The 21,694-nt window shown below is 43.1% G+C and overlaps 1 protein-coding gene across 3 annotated transcripts in view; it reads left to right on the top strand.

Moving 5' to 3' along the window:
* The window catches only part of esyt2 (extended synaptotagmin-like protein 2), an 80,007-nt gene that overhangs the window by 42,820 nt on the left and 15,493 nt on the right, over positions 1 to 21,694 (top strand). For 2 of the 3 annotated variants that reach the window (XM_031904055.1, XM_031904054.1), the window contains exons 4-13: positions 570 to 646; positions 2,229 to 2,301; positions 3,249 to 3,338; positions 9,731 to 9,786; positions 11,646 to 11,766; positions 11,990 to 12,166; positions 12,439 to 12,521; positions 15,944 to 15,992; positions 18,715 to 18,804; positions 19,039 to 19,134. In XM_031904055.1, coding sequence (XP_031759915.1) covers positions 570 to 646; positions 2,229 to 2,301; positions 3,249 to 3,338; positions 9,731 to 9,786; positions 11,646 to 11,766; positions 11,990 to 12,166; positions 12,439 to 12,521; positions 15,944 to 15,992; positions 18,715 to 18,804; positions 19,039 to 19,134 — 912 coding nt within the window. Of the gene's footprint in view, positions 1 to 569; positions 647 to 2,228; positions 2,302 to 3,248; positions 3,339 to 9,730; positions 9,787 to 11,645; positions 11,767 to 11,989; positions 12,167 to 12,438; positions 12,522 to 15,943; positions 15,993 to 18,714; positions 18,805 to 19,038; positions 19,135 to 20,429; positions 20,532 to 21,694 lie in introns of all 3 variants that reach the window. The other variant, XM_031904053.1, reaches the window with a different exon arrangement.

Below are 21,694 nucleotides of genomic sequence, written 5' to 3'. Positions count from 1 at the left end.
CTCACACATGCTCACTTGGGCCAAGTTATTCAGTGCAGGTTGTATTCTATTGGGGAAAGTACCCCAAAGCTGCTGGTGGTTATTATCTAAAAATAAAATTTGACAGTACACTTTTTCAAGAGATATATTTTTTTTAATGTTTCCTATTGATGTTAATGGGAGATGTCTTATATGAATAAAAAACACCCAAAATGATATTGCTTGTATGTGAAAGCAATACAGGATATTGCTCCAGCAAAGCCAGTCTGTGTCTGGGATCTGATCCCAATCCAGTGGGTCACCATGACCTCATAGGGAGGGACATTCTTCACATATTGGCCATGAACCAAAAATGATGACTATCATTGTTTTAACCTGTAAGACATAGCAATTCATTTAAATCAAACAATGGTCTCCTGTTATGGGATGTTGGTTTAGAGTAGTATCTAAAATGATTTTTGCATAATATCATGTAGAAAAATTGTCAAGTTTGGGTTCTGCCCATCTGAACCACAAAGGATAATTCAGCAGATTAGTGGGCTAAATCTGTGGCTGAATATTGATTACTTTTCATTATTGTCTTTCTCCAGCCCCTGAGGGTCAATGGTGTCAAGGTTTACACTGAAAATGTGGACAAGAGACAGATTATTCTGGATCTCCAGATAAGGTAAATAAAACTTCATCCAAATCGCTAATATGATGTTACACCTTTCATATTTATATACAGAGCCACAGGGAATAAATAGTGGATTAGAAGCTGCTGCTCCATCAGTCCAATCCATTCTTTCTCCAGACCTCTTCCAGTCAGGAGCTAGCTATACTGGGAAGTACAGTGCACACCTGTTGGTGGTAGAGGAGCCCCCATAACATTTTGAACTCCACAAAGAAATCTCGCTGGTGGCCTGGGCTTGAATCATTTGTCAGTTTTAAATTCAAAATAATACCTATGTTTCCTTGGCACTGCTGGCTCTATGTGGCACCTTTCATAGGGGTTGTATAATGAATCTGCCCGTGATGTGGAATTAGAAGTCGGTCTCTATAGGATATTCTCCAAGGGGTGTATTTATTAATGGTGGAGACAAACATCACCAGGGATGTTGCCCATAGCAACCAATCAGATCTTTGCTTTTGTTTTCTAACTTGTAGGTGATTGTTCAAATCCAATTGCTCGGTTGCTATGGGCAACATCATCGGTAAAGTTTGTCTCCAACGTTAATAAATACACCACCCAAATGTATTGTTAATGGGGAAGAGTATATACTCATTGTTTGGTCCCTAGTGTTACAATCCCAGCCATACATGTTGACAGCCTTTGTGGCTTGTGGATTTAGACTTACCATACCAGGGATCCTGATATAAGGCAATTCACCCTGTGTCATACAGTGTAATGGTTTGCACATGCATTTACTGTGTTGTGTTCCATTCTGTAATACTAGAGCTTCATATTTCATATATTTCATTTAACAAATCGGTGTTCTTTTTACTATCTTGCTATCTCTGGGTAATAGCACACTGGACAATTTAAATTTTGACCCCCTCACTCCCAAATTCTCCCTCCTTTCCTCCAAGACAATACTGAGAAAACAAGAACCTTGGGACGCTTGCATGGGAACCTGGCAATGCTAACTGACTTTGTGTCTTGTGGGACAGCGGCCCTGATCCTGAGTCTATATGTATTTGGCAAAAAATAATGGATTTGGTGCAACCCTAGTGTTTATTCCTCTGGTAGCTTGTGTACAAATGTTTCAAACCTTGCCAACTACCTTCCAGTGAAGTCTGCCTGACCCCGTATGTGCAGGTGGAACTCTACTGTAAACTTAAGGTGGCCATAAACGGGACGATTTCAGCTGCCAATATTGGTCCTTTAGACCAATTCAGTAGCTTATCTGCCCGTGTTTTGGCCAACGACAGGCCTCCCCGACAGACATCTGGCATGAAATTGGGCAGATATCGATTGGCCAGGTTTGATTTTTCCATCGGATCAGGGACTGCACTGGCTCGTTGGTGAGGTCCTTGAACCAATGGTGTCTCTGCCCGCGGTTTTAATAAGATTGTTTGGCCCTAGGGCCACATTTACATTAAAGGGTTGTCAGGCAGTTCCCACTGTAGACAATGGAAGGGAGCTGGCGCATTACTCAGTGCTTCTTTGCCGAATGGTATAGGCCAGCAGAGGAAATGCCTGGTGTGTTAAAGCCCTAAACTTATTAAGTTGTTCTGTTCTAACGAAATTCCTTTTTCATCCTTTTCAGTTTTGTCGGAGAAACTGAGATCGATTTAGAAGTGAAGAGATACTTCTGCAGAGCTGGCGTGAAAAGCATCCAGGTAGGTTACCTTGTCAGCCTGCAGTTAGTTCAAACAACAGCAAAGCCTAAAGCTGATCTACATGCAACAAAGGAAAATTAAACTCAAATGAATTCATGTCAACTTACTCAGGGTGCTTTTCTGAGCAATTCTGCAACTCAACGCATTTGACTCTGATGAGAGTAGCAGCCCTAGGGTTAACTAGCTAGACAGGGTCACCAACTCTCTGACCTTTACAGAATGTTTGATATTAGCAGCTTTAGACTGCGAATACCAGCTAACTGCTCAAAGGACCGCTCTAAATACGTTTACATCCATTCATTTTTTTTTTTTTTTTTTTTTTTAAAACCCCTGGAACCACATTCTTCACTTCACATGAAAATGCAGGGGATGATGGTGTGTGTATATTTTTTAGGCACAAAGGGTCGATTAGAGATTGAGGCAGAACAGATAACATTCTGTTTCTCTTTATGACTTAAAGTTAAGACACACTGAGCTACTAGTAGCAGCTACTTGTCACAGCTACTAAACACCAGAAAATCCCCTGCCATAGACAATACTGAGAATTGCCTCTGCTAAAACACCCATAGAGACAGTTATCAGTAAATTATCAGCATTGTCTATTTTAGTAGCCACGACAAGTAGCTGCTACTAGTAGCTCCATGTGTCTTCACCCTAAGAAATGATTCTAAAGGGCTAAAAATTATCATCTGACTGTCATTGGTTCACTTATGTGTTGGCTTCACTCATGTGTGATGGGTTAGAGGACATTCTACCACCTTACTGAGGATGTGCCCATGGTATCAAATCATTGCAGAAATAGTAGCTCAAAGAAGAGAACTTCTGTTCAGTGGAACACATGAGTCAAATTAAACTGTTTCAGTTCTAGGATAGGCCCCTTAGAACCCTTCTGCTTCTCCATTATTATGATCGTATAATGAACTAACAGCTCCTTTGTCTCTTCCAAGCTTCATGGCACAATGCGGGTTGTACTGGAGCCTTTGATTGGAGATGTACCAATAGTTGGAGCCCTGTCTATATTTTTCCTCAGGAAACCGGTGAGTTCAAAGAATGTCTTTTTTGGGCATCTTCTTCTGCCACCAAATCCTTTGCCTTTGGCTTTTTCATTTGCTTCTGTCAACATACAGCGTATAGGTTCCCCATACTAACCTACTTTTACCTTGCACTGCCCATAGTGGTACCGAGTACAATTACCTGGATGTTTTAAGCTTTTGTGCAGTGGTTAAAATGAAGAATGAATAGATAAGTCACTTGTGACACTCAATCAGTTTATACATTCCCAAGTGACCGTAGGATCACATGAGGCAGATCATATGGCCATGAGTTGGGCACACGTGGCAGGAAGTTATGACTCCTGATTTATATCTTCAGTTCTTAGCCTGTTATACTGTGACTGTTTTAGTATCAGAACAGTCCAGAAGGGCACTTTGGGGGGTATGTGAGTGGTAAAGATATAATTTTAGGAGGTTATTAAACGGGATTCTGGAAGAAGTGGTTGAACAGGGTTCATTTATGGTAATGTAAACAAATAGGGGTAGTGCAGGCAGGGTCGACGGGTAGATTTAGAATGTTAGTAGGCAATTCCTTTGGAATAAATAAAATAGTAGGTAATATGTGAAGGGAGAGAAGACTGAGGGAGGCATAGGGGCACGTGATGGTGGCAAAGCCATCTTAACTGGTTAGTGATTTAGGTAAATTATTATAAATGCTAATCCATGTAATGTATATGTGTTTCTTATGTTTCCTATTTGTGGGTTTTTAAGTTCCTAGCCCTCAAGGTTACAGATTTCATGGAATTCCATGTGGTGACACTAATGTGAGCTGACAGGCCAGAGCAGCTGCACACACACTCCATAACAATGTACAGCAGCTGCATGGCACACACACGCTTCACTTTCCTAGTGCAACACTATATAGATTGTAAGCTCTACGGGGCAGGGACCTCCTTCCTCTTGTGTCCTCGACTCTTAACTTATTGCTGCTGTATTTATCTGTATTTATTATTATACTTTGTATTTATCTATTATCTTATTAACACCCTGTTTGTATTAATGTATTCTACTGTACAGCGCTGCGTACATAAGTAGCGCTTTATAAATAAAGATATACATACATACAACACAATCAGTCTGGGAATAGGGCAGTGTATATGTGCAGTTACTCCCAGTTCGTTATCTATGATTACAGTGCAGCATGGTCTTAGGAACACAATATTATGTATGTGCAACCTGAAAAGTATTCCAGAGTGCAACAAATTAACTCTTCTCTGTCTGAAACAAGCTCCCCGTTGTTCTCCCCCTTATTCCTTTCCAGCTCTCTGCTTATTGCTAATGGCACATAGGGTGGCTATCTGCCATGCAAAAGCGCCCAACATCACCTCCTGTTCAGTTAAATGCGGCACCTGTGCTAACTCTCTAGTATGTGTTTTCAGGCTGAAAAGTGCCTATTCAGTGATGGGAGGTGGCAGGGGCAGCTTTTGACACTTCTGTGCACAGACTCTATATGTGCTGTAAGAATTCAGTGTAGCAGCCCATTGCAGCCTGCAGTATTCCACTATTAGAAATGTGCTAAAATACAAGAAAATCCTGTTGTTGGACCACTAGATTTTTGGCCAATTTGTCATAACTGGTTTTAGGGTTGGGCCTACACCTTTTGACCCTAGTATAAATGGGGGGCCTTGGGGCTTGTAGGGTATGTTTACCTTTTATATTAACTTTTAGGGGCAGATTTATCTAGAGCTTAAAGTCAACCCAAAATATATTTTTTATCTAATAAAAGAAAATATAATTCTAAGCAACTCTGCAATATACATTCATTACAAATTTGCAATGGTTTTTGACTTATTTGTATACATAACTGCTATTAGAAGCAGTGTTTGTCTGTCCTTTTCCATTCCCTGCCCCCGGTGGCTCTGGGAGTTAAAACAATGCAACACAAGGCAGCAGCCTGACAGACCTGACTCGCTGGAGGAGACTGACCTTTGCAACATTGTTTAAAAAGTAACAATCAGGAGTTCAGCAAATGCTGCTTTTAATAGCGATTATATTTACACATAACTTTTAAAGCACTAAATAAATCCACATTGGAAAGTTGCTTGGAATTATCTTTTCTTTTATTAGGCAAAACATTATGTTTGGGGTTGACATGTCCTTTAATACATAAAAACTCATCCACGTTCTTTTCATTTCTATGGGATTTTTAGAAGCAAATCAATCACCATTTTATAAATATGCTTCTAAATATCCCATAGGAATGAATAGAACGTGGGTGAGTTTTTATGTATTAAGCTCTAAACTCACATTTTGATGAATCTGCCCCTTAGTGTAATGTTGGGAGTGAGATTCTGCAACTTGCAATTGATTTTCATTTTAATTATCTGTGTTTTTTTTAATTATTTAGCTTTTTGTCCAGCAGCTCTCCAGTTCTGAATTTTAGCAGCTATCTGGTTGCTAGGGCCCAGGTTACCCTAGCAGCCAGGCAGTGGTGTGAATGAGATGCTGCAATTAAAATAGGAGAGGGCCTGAATAGAAAGATAAGGAATAAAAAGTAACAATTACTCACAGAGCAATAGATTTTGGCTGATGGGACCAGTGACCCCCCCCCCGTTTGAAAGGCAAATAATTTGAAAACAATGAGAGATTAAAAAAAATAAAGACCAATTGAAAAGTTGCTTAGAATTGGCCATTGTATAACATACTAAAATTGAACCACCGCTTTAAAACAAAGGGAGTATAAATTGTAACGCAGGAGGCCCATAGCTGTAATTGTATGTCCCTCCCTATTGCTAGGGGTCCCCTCTCTTCTCTTGGACTTGCCTACCCCATATGCCTTGTGGAATGAGCTGTAACCTCACTCTGAACTCCTCACTGTGCAATAAAAGACATAACAAAAATGCCCCCCCCTCCCCTTGAGATCCGTATATCTGCAGCCTTTGACTCACTAAAGTGGATTTGGATGAAAATCAAGGTTTCAGGGGCAGAAACACAGAGAAGAGGGGGGTGGAATAAGAATATTTATCTGTGCCGGATCCCATTGGCAGCCACTTTGCTTGCTTTCCCTGGGAGTGTTTGTAGGAATTGTGAGTCCATATAAGGCCAGGGGGACATATTAATTAATCATATCAATTCTTATCAAACCCACAGTGACAGAATCCTGTGCCCACGCTGCCGGGTTCTACTGTATCTGACACTCTCTGTTTAGCTCTTTCCCCCCTGTCCTGTGTTTGCATGGAGATTTAACATTACAAACACTCTCTCACTCTCTCTCTCTCGCTCTTCCTCTCTCTCTCTCTCTCTCTTTCTCTTTCACTCTCTCTCTCTTTCTCTTCCACTCTCTCTCTTCCACTCCTGTCTGATTAAAGGGCAACTAAAGCCTAAGATCAGCATTATTTATTTAAGGGGTGGTTCACCTTTAAGTTAACTTTTAGTATGTTATACAATGGCCAATGGTAAGCAACGTTTCAATTGGTCTTCATTACTAATTTTTTATAGTTTTTAAATGATTTTCCTTCTTCCAAGCTTTCAAATAGGGGTCACTGACCCCGGCAGCTATAAAACTATTGCTACTTTGTTACTTGGTATAACTTATTTTTCTATTCTGGCCCTCTCCTATTTATAAACCAGTTGGTTACCAAGGTAAGTTGGACCCTAGCAACCAGATAGCACTGCAGTGGTCTAAATGCCTCGTATGCCATACACCTTATCATCTCCCACTGAGTCCAAGCTGCAGGGCATGGTGCAGGCAGGCTTCCTTTCCCTTTAAATGGCAGTTTCTGGCTGGGTCACTGTAGCTGGGATAGTGAGTGCAGTCCCTTGTGATGCCTCTATCGCTGGTAACCGCAGATGTTTCCTCCGACACCCAGCGTGCTGGCACCCATTAGAGGGGCGTGCCTTCACATGAGCACAAACCTGACTGGGAACCAGTTCTCTGGCTCACTGTATGTGCGAGCACGGCTGTAAATGTAGGTGCCATGTTTCCGTCTGTGGTTTGCTGGCGTGGCTCTAAATACAGAAAGAATACGGCCAGAAAGCCCCTCTAGCACAGACCCACATTTATCTGCCTTCCCATTTCTCAAACAAAGCCATAGCTACAGCCCAGGGTGGAAGCATATTTATGGCCAGAAATATTAATTTCAGAACTGAATGTTAAAGTGCCAGGTGCGTCACATGACTCCTGTGGCTAATGAGGTGCAGGGAAGGTTCTTACCTTGCGTCATGGCAGCTGCGGCCCTGGGGGTGAGGATTATGTCAGTGAGCCCATGTGCTCCTCACCCCCAACTGGATTTATAAACCTGCCTGATCAATGTCTGGCCCATTTTTGGCAACATTTTGGATGGGTCGGCCCATCGTAACATAGTAACATAGTAAGTTGGGTTGAAAAAAGACATACGTCCATCACGTTCAACCATAATGCCTATATCTAACCTGCCTAACTACTAGTAGCGACTAATCACTGTAGGGCTGCCCTGTGTATGGGCACTTTTACTTTCCCCATTGCATTTCCTCTGCAACCAGGCACGGATAGGTCCCCTGTAAGTGAGGTTTAACCCCATAACTGCCAAAGGATCTATGGAGCTTATTGTCAAGTCAAGCCCTGTAGCATTCACTTTCTGGGTTCCTTGTTAATCTGTGTGCCATGTAGGGGATGCCGTGGCCCTGCTTTTATGAATTATTCCCTAAATTACAGAGTATGGTGGATCATCTCATCAGAACAGGCAGAAGATATGGCCTCTATATCATTCTCTATCATTCATTCATCATGGGTTAGAGGGGAACTCCATCTAAATGTTGTGTTGTGTAATGGAACTGAAATTCTGAGCTTTCTAATATACATTGCAAAGCTTTCTAAGTTATATGTCAGTGTAGCTGCAGTACAGGTATGGGATCCAGAAACCCGTTATCCAGAAAGTTCCGAATTACGGAAAGGCCATCTCAAATAGACCCAAAAGCCATCTCTCCTCAAGCCAGGACTTGGTTCCCACGATACCTTGCATGCTCTTCCACTGGCTTGTTAATTAGCTGCCTTCTGCTACACTAAATCAAGCGTCGGAACCAGCAGTGGAGATTATAAAACCAGCAAGGCAAATGCTGCTTTCAATAGAAATTACATTTATAAATAATTTCAAAACCACTGACAATTAGTAATGAATGGTCTAAATGTTGCTTAGAATCACTTTGTCTTTTATTATGTAAAATGACTTTCCCTTAAGTTCCCCTTTAAAAAAAAAAAAAAAAAAAAATTAGAAAGCATAGTGTGGTCAGCGTTTCCCTTTAAGCAAGAGTGTAATGTGTGACTCACAGCAGCCCCAAACGGATACAGATAAAGTTGTTGCCAACGGAATTCATATCTAAACAAACTCAAAGTCCACAGCAGTTAATGTGTGTGTATACATGGGCACGTAGGGGCATACACGGGCACGTAGGGGCATACACGGGCACGTAGGGGCATACACGGGCACGTAGGGGCATACACGGGCACGTAGGGGCATACACGGGCACGTAGGGGCATACACGGGCACGTAGGAGCATACACGGGCACGTAGGAGCATACACGGGCACGTAGGGGCATACACGGGCACGTAGGAGCATACACGGGCACGCAGGTGTATAAATGGGCTCGCAGGTGCATATGCAGTCATATAGGCACCAGGCTCTATACAGCGCAGGGCACTAAGGAACAGCTTATGGCTGGGCGTATTCTGTGTGCCAGTGCCAATGCTAACTAAAGGCCCAGCTTACATATTCAGGAACACAGAGAAGCAGTTGCTATGTAACTACTCCTTCCAGCTATGGCTGAACTACACCTTTGACTGTCCGATGGGGGTCCGAGAGTTGCAGTTTATCAAGAGCACAAGAGTAGCAGGGCATCCCTGCATTTGAGCAGCTTGTGTTTGGCAATTATATTTGGTTTTTATGCAACCAAAACTTGCCTCCAAGCCAGAAATTCAAAAATAAGCACCTACTTTGAGGCCGCTGGGAGCAACATCCAAGGGGTTCACTGGTGTACCCCCTGCACTCACATCTCATTTGTGGGGTACAAGAAAATTATAATGGATTCAGCATATTCAGAGATCACATGATGGATCTGAGCACAGTGATATGGTGGGTAGCATTGCTGCCTAGCAGTGCCAGGGTCCTAGGTCTGATTCCAGCCTGGGTACTACGCCATGTCTGTGTGGGGCTCCTCTGGGTTCTCTTGTTTCCTCCAACACTACAAAAACCTACAGGCAGGTCAATTGGCTTCTTTTAAAGTTCATTCTTGTGTGTTTGTTAGTGGTAGGGACTGTAGATTGTAAGCTCCACTGGGGCAGTTCTGTAGAATATTATACTGCAATGTAAATAAAGGATAGCAGTAATAAGTAATAGTAGGAACAGTAGCCAAGGCTGAGAAAACACTCAAGTGCTCATCTATTTTGTATGCTTTATTCCAGCTCCTAGAGATTAACTGGACTGGACTCACCAACATGCTGGACATGCCGGGACTTAAGTAAGCAGACAACTTATTATAGTTACTCCTTCGTCACATTCATTCTGTAATGTCACCCATGGAGACGTCATTGAGTAGCAAGAGCCTGCTCTATTTTCAGTCAGTGTGGGAGACATGCTGGGGTTGGGGGTAGGATGGCAGGTTAGGCCCACAGGGTCTTTTTTTTTTTGTGTGTTTTTTTGTGTTTTTTTGTGTTTTTGTTTGTGATTAGTTGCATGCAGCCTGGGTTGTAAGTGACCCACAAGGCTCACCAATATGTACTGACCCATTGAGAGTATTTGGTTGTACTTGGGTGCATTTGGGATAGCAGCAAACACGTGGCTAAGTTCAGAGATAGAAAACGGGAGGGTGTAAGTAATGCCAGTCTGGCCTGTGGCCCTCCAGCTGTTGCTCAACTACAACTTCTCAAACATTATACCCAAAATGCTATAGTGGAACCATTCTTTATTATATAGTACAAACTCGGGCCTAGGGACAGCTGCGCAGGAAGGCTGGTGCTTTAAATCATTGGCTCACAAACATGAGTCCTCCAACAGGGGTTGCACTACAACCTTCTGGACTGAGAGATTCAATCTCTTATATACATAACCAGGGTCAGTTAATGTGTTGAGCAGTGGTCAGTGCTTACGGATGCAGCCATTAACTGGGAATGTAATATTTTATGAATATGTTTATAACACTGGGTTGGTAGTCACACCTCTATTTGCTTTATAAATACATCCCAAAAAAACTCAGAAACCATAATTTACAGTATTTTTTTTTTTTTATCAAAGAGGCCTGCTGCCATCTAGTGGCATATTTTTATATTATTTTTTATAATGTATATTATATTTTATAATATTTAATATTTGTAAAATCTAAACTTCTAAAGCAGAGCTGTACAAATGGCGGCCTGCAGCTCCGCTCTGTGTGGCCCCCCACCTGTCTGGCTGCTTTGATGGCTTACCTTTGTGTAAGCTTTAAATGGTATCGGTATTGAGATTAACTGGCCCCCTGCATGGTTCACACCTCAGATTCAGGCTGTAAACCCCTGCATTGTTTAAACCCTGTACTGTTTCAACCTTTTAATCCCTGCATTGTTCTCACCTCAGGCTCAGACTGTAAACCCGTAGGAGCAGTGCCAGCATTGTGTCACTGTATGTACTGTCTGCCCTATGCTGCCTGTGTGTATGGCACACACAGGTAGCATAGGGCAGGCAGGGTATGTCACATACACGCAGCATAGGGCAGGCAGAGTATGGCGCACACAGACAGGTAGGGCAGGCAGAGTATGGCACACACAGGCAGAACTCTGCCTGCCCTATGCTGCTTCTGTGTGCCATACTCTACCTGCGTTATGCTGCCTGTATTTGCCATACTCTGCCTGCCTTTTGCTGCCTGTATTTACCATACTCTGCCTGCCCTATGCTGCTTGTGGGAGGTTAACCTGGCAGGGGTTTGTTCTGAGAGTTTGTTAGCATTTGGAAATAGTCGTTATATGGTCCCTAAGGTGTGTATTTATGTGCTGGGGGTTGCTCAGTTATCCACAGGGGAGGAGGAGCAATATGGATTTAAGGGTGTGTCTTAATATGACATAATATAATTATTTCACATATGAATGAAGGGTGATATCCCTGCAGTGATCACCAACCATTTCCTGTGCTACCACCATTAATGTGGGCATGGTCTTAAAAGCTCTTGTGATAATATAGGTGTGGTTTGAATTGGGTACGGTTTAAAAAGGGGAGTGGTGAAAACTGGCTTCCGTTATCGGCCCTCCGTCATGTAGGCCAGAAAAATTCCGGCCCTTGGTACCACAGAAGTTGGACAGCGCTGATCCAAAGGATTATAGGTTACATCATGTTTTTGTCCTTTTACAGCGGCCTGTCGGACACAATTATACTGGATATCATATCAAACTACCTGGTCCTTCCAAATCGTATCACGGTTCCTCTAGTCAGCGATGTGCAGATTGCACAATTACGTTTCCCAATACCAAAGGTAAGACTGGATCATTGCATTGGAATGGATAGAAATGGCCTCTGGGTATTTGGGCACAGAAACCTACATTTTTTCTGTAAGGACAAATGTTAAGGTTCTCATATGTTCTTGCAGAAACAATTTCCCAGCTACGGCACAGGGGTAATCACTGTGGCCAGGGGGTTCGCCTGTGAAGTAATGGGCCAACAGCTGTTCTGATAAAGATGGACCTGTTTGCTTTCAGGGTGTGCTGCGGATACATTTCTTAGAAGCTCAAGATTTGATGTGGAAAGATACCTACATGAAAGGGCTGGTCAAAGGCAAGTCTGATCCATACGGTGTTGTCCGACTTGGCAACCAGGTTTTCCAGAGCAAAGTCATCAAAGAGAACCTCAACCCTAAATGGAACGAAGTGTATGAGGTAAGTGGCAGTTCAGGGTTTCTTCAAACCGTGGTTCTGCATGCCTTCCCCAGCCTTTATCATGACCCTGCAGTTGGACCTGCCCTTTCTCAGGCTCATCTGTCATGCAGTTTGGCCTCCACATTTTCTCTCTTCTCTGTGTTATTGTAAGGAGCCATAACAGCTGTACCATGTATGGAATTAGCCCTCACATTAGCCAAGTGTTGGCCCTATGGTCCAAGCCAAGGCCTTTAGGTTAGACATGATTAATCAATGTGTTCTTTTACTTGTAGGCATTGGTGCACGAGCATCCAGGGCAGGAACTGGAGATTGAACTCTTTGATGAGGACACAGACAAAGATGACTTTTTGGGCAGGTAATGTCATAGTAGTGCTCTATATACTCACTTTATATACACGTATAGGACCTGTTATCCAGAATGCTCGGGACCAAGGGTATTCCGGATAAGGGGTCTTTCCGTAATTTGGATCTCCATACCTTAAGTCTACTAAGAAATCAATAAAACGTTAATTAAACCCAATATGATTATTTTGCATTCATTAAATAAACCCAATAGGGCTGTTCTGCCCCCAATAAGGGGTAATTACAGTGGTGTGAAAAACTATTTGCCCCCTTCCTGATTTCTTATTCTTTTGCATGTTTGTCACACTTAAATGTTTCTGCTCATCAAAAATCGTTAACTATTTGTCATGATAACATAATTGAACACAAAATGCAGTTTTTAAATGAAGGTTTACGTTATTAAGGGAGAAAAAAACTCCAAATCTACATGGCCCTGTGTGAAAAAGTGATTGCCCCCCTTGTTAAAAAATAACTTAACTGTGGTTTATCACACCTGAGTTCAATTTCTGTAGTCACCCCCAGGCCTGATTACTGCCACACCTGTTTCAATCAAGAAATCACTTAAATAGGAGCTACCTGACACAGAGAAGTAGACCAAAAGCACCTCAAAAGCTAGACATCATGCCAAGATCCAAAGAAATTGAGGAACAAATGAGAACAAAAGTAATTGAGATCTATCAGTCTGGTAAAGGTTATAAAGCCATTTCTAAAGCTTTGGGACTCCAGCGAACCACAGTGAGAGCCATTATCCACAAATGGCAAAAACATGGAACAGTGGTGAACCTTCCCAGGAGTGGCCGGCCGACCAAAATTACCCCAAGAGCGCAGAGACAACTCGTCCGAGAGGCCACAAAAGACCCCAGGACAACATCTAAAGAACTGCAGGCCTCACTTGCCTCAATTAAGGTCAGTGTTCACGACTCCACCATAAGAAAGAGACTGGGCAAAAACGGCCTGCATGGCAGATTTCCAAGGCGCAAACCACTTTTAAGCAAAAAGAACATTAAGGCTCGTCTCAATTTTGCTAAAAAAATCTCAATGATTGCCAAGACTTTTGAGAAAATACCTTGTGGACCGACGAGACAAAAGTTGAACTTTTTGGAAGGTGCGTGTCCCGTTACATCTGGCGTAAAAGTAACACAGCATTTCAGAAAATCATACCAACAGTAAAATATGGTGGTGGTAGTGTGATGGTCTGGGGTTGTTTTGCTGCTTCAGGACCTGGAAGGCTTGCTGTGATAGGTGGAACCATGAATTCTACTGTCTACCAAAAAATCCTGAAGGAGAATGTCCGGCCATCTGTTCGTCAACTCAAGCTGAAGCGATCTTGGGTGCTGCAGCAGGACAATGACCCAAAACACACCAGCAAATCCACCTCTGAATGGCTGAAGAAAAACAAAATGAAGACTTTGGAGTGGCCTAGTCAAAGTCCTGACCTGAATCCTATTGAGATGTTGTGGCATGACCTTAAAAAGGCGGTTCATGCTAGAAAACCCTCAAATAAAGCTGAATTACAACAATTCTGCAAAGATGAGTGGGCCAAAATTCCTCCAGAGCGCTGTAAAAGACTCGTTGCAAAACGAGTTATCGCAAACGCTTGATTGCAGTTATTGCTGCTGAGGGTGGCCCAACCAGTTATTAGGTTCAGGGGCAATTACTTTTTCACACAGGGCCATGTAGGTTTTGATTTTTTTTCTCCCTAAATAATAAAAACCCTCATTTAAAAACTGCATTTTGTGTTTACTTGTGTTATCTTTGACTAATAGTTAAATGTGTTTGATGATCAGAAAGATTTTGTGTGACAAACATGCAAAAGAATAAGAAATCAGGAAGGGGGCAAATAGTTTTTCACGCCACTGTATATTTTAGTTGGGATCAAGTACAGGTACTGTTTTATTATTACAGAGAAAAGGGAATCATTTAACCATTAAATAAACCCAATAGGGCTGTTCTGCCCCCAATAAGGGGTAATTATATCTTAGTTGGGATCAAGTACAGGTACTGTTTTATTATTACAGAGAAAAGGGAATCATTTAACCATTAAATAAACCCAATAGGGCTGTTCTGCCCCCAATAAGGGGTAATTATATCTTAGTTGGGATCAAGTACAGGTACTGTTTTATTATTACAGAGAAAAAGGAAATCAGTTTTAAAAATCTGAATCATTTTATTAAAATGGGTGACATGCTTTTCGTAATTCGGAGCATTCTGGATATTGGGTTTCCGGATAAGGGATCCCATACTTGTATAAGGGACTGTGAGGTGCACACTATTAAAAAAAACATTTATACCTGAGTGCCAGAGCGAAACTCTGTTTAGCAATAAATTATATCATAATTTTTACTGGCCGCAGTCAGACTGAAGTCAGTGGGAAACCAGCAGGATTATCTGTACCAGTCATGTCTTTTTCCTGCCTGCCCGCCCAGTGCCCAAACCACCCTGGTTAGAGCCCCACAGTAACTCCCATTGTAACCTTAAAGGGGGTTGTTAACCTTTGTTAACTTTTATGATGTAGAGAGAGCTATTCTTAGACATTTTGCAGTTTTTTTTATTATTGTTGGCTTTTTAATTTTTTAACTTTTTTTCCACAACTCCAGTATGGAATTTCAGCAGTTTTCTGGCTGCTAGGGTGCAATTTACCTTAGTAACCAGGGAGTGGTTTGAGAGAGAAATAGTATTTAACTGCTAGGGTCAGTGACCCCTATTTGAAAGCTGGAGAGAGGGGCAGAAGAAGAAGGCAAATAATTCAAAAACTATAAAAGATAAAAAATGAACACCTATTGAAAAGTTGCTTAGAATTGGCCATTCTTTAACATAGTACAAGTTAAATTAAATTAAAGGTGATCCACCCCTTTAATATCCACTCTTTCTTCAAATTAGCATTACACTTTGCCTTTAATTCCTGTATCAACAAAAGGAGAGCTGTTAATTCCCCCAAGAAAACCCCTCCATATAAGGAATGAGAGCAGCCGCAGAGGCAATAAATTGGTATTAGAAGCTCATGATTAATCTACATCAGTGATCCAATACAGCAGGAATGTAATCGGGAACCACTCATTGTACAAATACAAATGATACAAGAACTTGTGTGAAATGATGTTGCCATGTGTCTTTTGGGATTATTGTTCTGAACCTGGCTGTGTATCTAGAATGCTAAAATCCCTGCCATAAAGCAAGACAGGACTGCTGGATTTTCTTTTTGCTATTAAATATGTTTTGGGGGAAAAGTAACACTTATATACAATATTCTGTATACTCCGTAATCAAAATGTCACTTATAGAAGATAGTTTTCCTTTGCTTATTACTAAGAATAGCTGGAAACTTGACACATAATAAAGCACCGGTGCATTCCCTCTAGCAAAGAGACCCATAAGCCTGTTTGTGCCAGGGGAAAGCCTGCATTACTAATGAACAAATGTGCTGCTTTCTTTCAGCCTCTTGATTGATCTAGTGGAAGTAGAAAAGGAGAGAGTGGTGGATGAGGTACGTATGATTTCCAAAATTTCCAACTGCTACTATAGGCACCATCTCTCCCTACTATACCTGCTATCCCACAGCCCCAGTCCCTTCCCAGAGGCTATTATCCCCCCACTGCTACTATAGGCACCATCTCTCCCTACTATACCTGCTATCCCACAGCCCCATTCCCTTCCCAGAGGCTATTATCCCCCCACTGCTACTATAGGCACCATCTCTCCCTACTATACCTGCTATCCCACAGCCCCATTCCCTTCCCAGAGGCTATTATCCCCCCACTGCTACTATAGGCACCATCTCTCCCTACTATACCTGCTATCCCACAGCCACAGTCCCTTCCCAGAGGCTATTATCCCCCCACTGCTACTATAGGCACCATCTCTCCCTACTATACCTGCTATCCCACAGCCCCAGTCCCTTCCCAGAGGCTATTATCCCACTGCTACTATAGGCACCATCTCTCCCTACTATACCTGCTATCCCACAGCCCCAGTCCCTTCGCAGAGGCTATTATCCCCCCACTGCTACTATAGGCACCATCTCTCCCTACTATACCTGCTATCCCACAGCCCCATTCCCTTCCCAGAGGCTTTTATCCCCCCACTGCTACTATAGGCACCATCTCTCCCTACTATACCTGCTATCCCACCGCCCCAGTCCCTTCCCAGAGGCTATTATCCCCCCACTGCTACTATAGACATCATCTCTCCCTACCATACCTGCTATCCCACAGCCCCAGTCCCTTCCCAGAGGCTATTATCCCCCCACTGCTACTATAGGCACCATCTCTCCCTGCTATCCCACAGCCCCAGTCCCTTCCCAGAAGCTATTATCCCCCCACTGCTACTATAGGCACCACCTCTCCCTACTATACCTGCTATCCCACAGCCCCAATCCCTTCCCAGAGGCTATTATCCCACTGCTACTATAGGCACCATCTCTCCCTACTATACCTGCTATCCCAGAGCCCCAGTCCCTTCCCAGGGGCTATTATCCCCCCACTGCTACTATAGGCACCATCTCTCCCTACTATACCTGCTATCCCACAGCCCCAGTCCCTTCCCAGAGGCTATTATCCCCCCACTGCTACTATAGGCACCATCTCTCCCTACTATACCTGCTATCCCACAGCCACAGTCCCTTCCCAGAGGCTAGTATCCCCCCACTGCTACTATAGGCACCATCTCTCCCTACTATACCTGCTATCCCACAGCCACAGTCCCTTCCCAGAGGCTATTATCCCCCCACTGCTACTATAGGCACCATCTCCCCCTACTATACCTGCTATCCCAGAGCCCCAGTCCCTTCCCAGAGGCTATTATCCCACTGCTACTATAGGCACCATCTCTCCCTACTATACCTGCTATCCCACAGCCACAGTCCCTTCCCAGAGGCTAGTATCCCCCCACTGCTACTATAGGCACCATCTCTCCCTACTATACCTGCTATCCCACAGCCACAGTCCCTTCTCAGAGGCTAGTATCCCCCCACTGCTACTATAGGCACCATCTCTCCCTACTATACCTGCTATCCCACAGCCACAGTCCCTTCCCAGAGGCTATTATCCCCCCACTGCTACTATAGGCACCATCTCTCCCTACTATACCTGCTATCCCACAGCCACAGTCCCTTCTCAGAGGCTAGTATCCCCCCACTGCTACTATAGGCACCATCTCTCCCTACTATACCTGCTATCCCACAGCCCCAGTCCCTTCCCAGAGGCTATTATCCCACTGCTACTATAGGCACCATCTCTCCCTACTATACCTGCTATCCCACAGCCCCAGTCCTTTCCCAGAGGCTATTATCCCCCCACTGCTACTATAGGCACCATCTCTCCCTACTATACCTGCTTGCATACTGATACCGCTTAACAACTCCCAGTAGCTACAGGTTCTGGGTCAGTCACCCTTGTTTGGACCCCATAAATACAGATCTGCACTGAGTCATCAGTTTATGGAAATGATATTGTTTATCCCAAGTAATACACAGATCCTCTTCCAATTGTGTTTCAGTTAGGGAAAGCCATTATTCCTAACTCCATAAAAGGCAATGAGATATTATCCTTGGTTTAGTCACCATCAGTGTTTAATAAAAGAATGTCCTTTGTTTCCATAAACAAAACCTGCCCAGCTAAGTTCCACATCGTAACTGTCTTGTCTATAAATAATCCTCAGATCTTTTGGAGATTCTAAGTGGCCACACACAGCCAGATCCTGCCATTTCTCTCCCGTTTGGGCACAAGATGCAGAGAAGGGAGGAATAGTAAAAGAACAAGGGAAAAAGAGAGGGACAGGAGAGTGGAGAGCCAGTACCAGGGCCACCATCAGTCATGGACTTCCAACATCAGTCATGGACTTAGTGACACAGGGGGCCCCAATAGATGTAAAAGTGTTACTTGTGGACTACAAAGAAGAGACAGGGCTTGTGAAAAGTGGTCAGGGTTTGGCTGGATCAATGGTGGGCATGACTAGGGTGAATCAGGGGCATGTTTTTTTCATTGGATCCCCATTCTTTGTTGGCAGGGCCCTCAGATGACCCGTACATTAATAAGTGGGCCCTCCTAACTTAGTAGTGAGGCAGATGTCCGCCCTGCCCATGACTAATTTCAGCCTGTATTCTAATGTTCAGTATTCTGGCTTGAACCAGTAGTTGATTGCCTATGAACAGGAATTTGTGTCTTTATCAGCATTCTGCTTTCTAATTGGTCAATTTAAATGTCTTCTAGTGGTTCACTCTAGATGAAGCCACAAGTGGAAAGCTTCATTTGAAACTGGAATGGCTTACACCAAAATCCACTACAGAGAACCTTGACCAGGTGAGTCTATTAAGATGCCCCCCCCCCCCCCCATGGTGTAGATTAGTTCATCTCATGTTGCCCATTAATATAAGGGTGGTTATGCTGCTAATGAGACAAAAGAAACACTAACTAGTGGTTCCTACATGGTGCCACCATCTTTAGTCTTCTTTGTTTTTTAGTGATGAACATAAGACCCATAATAGGGAATATTCTGGTTGCAGACATCTGACTGTGCCACTTTGCTTGGTTTAGGTGCTGAAGAGCATCAAAGCCGACAAGGACCAGGCTAATGATGGCCTCTCGGCTGCCCTGCTCATCCTCTACTTGGATTCCGCCAGGAGTTTGCCTGTAAGTGAAATAGCCGCTTTGTGTTCCATAAACTCCGGTGTATAAATCAACATCCCTTTCTTAATTCCTGTTGTGATTGCCCTTCCTACTTCCCATTGGGAAAACCACCAAGAAGAATCTGATCTTTCTCATCCATGGTGATTTCATTTGGTAATGTGCCGCTGTCAGTTTGTATGGGTACTGGTAGGTCAATACCAAGAACAGTGTAACAGAGTGTCACTTAATTGTATAGCTGGTTTGGCAGCATGGTAGTATACACTGAGCACACACTATTTCTTACCTCTCTGCCTGTTCATTTTTATTAATGTTTAACTGGCTTTGTAGACCCTTACAAACCCCCTGCACAATGGGCCTCTTCTAGGTAACTTGGCTAATTATGGAGTGTGAAACAATGCTCCATTACAGCTTTATAATAAATAGCTTAGAAAAATTTCAAATTAGGAATAGGCAGAAGGTATTTTAAGCCATTCAAAATATTTTGCCCTTTTAAAGGAACAGTTCAGTGTAAAAATGAAACTGGGTAAAATGGACAGACTGGGCAAAATAAAAAATATTTGTAATATAGTTAGTTAGGCAAAAAAGTAATCTATAATGGCTGGAGTGGGCAGATGTCTAACCTCTTAGTATATCAATGACTTTGGGGGGGGGGGGGGGGGGGGCACATGGGGACATAACTGTTCAGTTAGTTTGTGAGCACCCAGGTCACGTTCAAAAGTAAACTAACTGAACAGTTATGTCCAATATGCACCCCCCTCAAGTCACTGATTGGCTACTGACTGCTAACAGCTTAGAGAGCTGTAAAGAAGGAAGCAGAGTTCAGGCTATTATGTTAGACATCTGCCCACTCCAGCTTGGGGGGGCTCGTGCCTTTCCCTTTTTCAGCTTTATCACAATCTGCCATTTTCCTAGGCTGAGAGATAAGAAATAGCTGTGACACTGGGGCAGAATCCTGCATGGCAGCGAGATGGACTACACAACGCCTGGCATGGGCATTTAGCTAGTGTCACTTGCCACAGTCTGGATCATAGGCTTCTACAGCGCACACTGCCACCTTATCCAATAAACAACCTTTTTACTCCACGTGTAGATCAGTTTAGCCTGTGTCTCTGCTTTATTTGTGGTACCTCTGTCTCATCAGAATCCATTCCCTGTGTCACTGTAACCATCTCCCACAATGCAATGTTACATGTGGCTGAGCTACCAACGCCATTCACTCCGTCATTCTCTTTATTTCTGGGTCTGGCTGGGCCTCTTTGCTCCTTGCCGCTTTCTGATTTCACCTCCGTCCCCCTAAGAGTATCTACGAGGGGAACCTGGGTTGTGGCTTCTTAAAAGAGAGGAGAGCTTCTGGACTGATCTTTTGTGAGAATACCTCCTCGCTGTATAGATCATTATTTGTGAGTTTCGCCCGATGGCTGGGTGCTGCAATAAACATGCATGCGTGTGCTGCCAGTGCATGTTTTTCAGCATGACAATCGCACCGTCTACTTGCCTTCAAATAATGATTCCCCTTAGTGGGTCTATTGGAACGCAGCCTCCATATAATGAACTGGACTGAGCTGCTGTGCCAGTGCCATTACTGTGCCAGGCATGGGCATCCAAAGACACAGGGCTTATTAGTTCCTAGAAACTGTGGGAAATAATAGGTAGCAGAATAAAAAGTTTCTTTGTGCTTTTTGGTACTGTAAGTGGGACATATCTTCCGACACAGCCTAGTGTAAAAATCCTCCTCTGAGCACTTTTGCAATTTCCAGTCATTGTTTTCTTGATATGACCAAACATATACCCCTGTTCATTCTGGGTATGGGCTGGGTATAACGGCAAAAACTCAAGTTTCTGATGCAGGAAGTGTCTTCTAATGCTTCTCTGCTCACTTCTATTGCTCAGTGTGATTAGGCCTGAGCAGAGAAGCATTAGGAGGCTTTTCCTGCATTAGTAATGTAAGCTTTAAGATTTCTACCTGGCCTGTGCCTGGACAGAACAGCAGGGGGCACTTGTGTTACACATGGCATGGAAAAGAAAGTTATAAAATAATTTAAATTGCTCAGAAGAGCATTTTACATTAAAAGGGTTGTTCACCTTCACAGTATTTTTAATTTAAAGCATGTTGCAGAGAGAGCTATTCTGAAACAATTTGCAGTAAGTCTCGATTTTTATTATTTGCAGGTTTTTGAATTATTTAGCTTTTAATTCAACAACTCTTCTAGTTGAAATTTCTGCAGCTTTTCTGGTTGCTACGGTCCAAATTACTCTAGCAACCAGGCAGTGGTTTGAATGAGAAACTGGAACAGGACTAGGAATGGGTGTGAATAGAAACATAAGTAATAAAAATTAACAATGAAATTGTAGCCTCACAGCAATAATTTTTGGCTGCCGGGGTTAGTGACTGCCTTTTCAAAGCTGGAAAGAGTCAGAAAAGGAAAGCAAACAATTCAAAAACAATAAAAAATGAAGAGCAATTTTATATCAGGCAAACCACCCCTTTAAGTCCCCTCTGTCCCCAATGTCCCTTTAGCTATGCTTATTACCAGGCATGTGATACAATGTGAGCCATGTTTTT

This window comes from Xenopus tropicalis, chromosome 6 (assembly GCF_000004195.4).
Source record: "Xenopus tropicalis strain Nigerian chromosome 6, UCB_Xtro_10.0, whole genome shotgun sequence".
NCBI lineage: Eukaryota > Metazoa > Chordata > Amphibia > Anura > Pipidae > Xenopus > Xenopus tropicalis.
The sequence above is the reverse complement of the archived record's forward strand: the minus strand, read 5'-3'. Positions and strand labels throughout refer to the sequence as shown.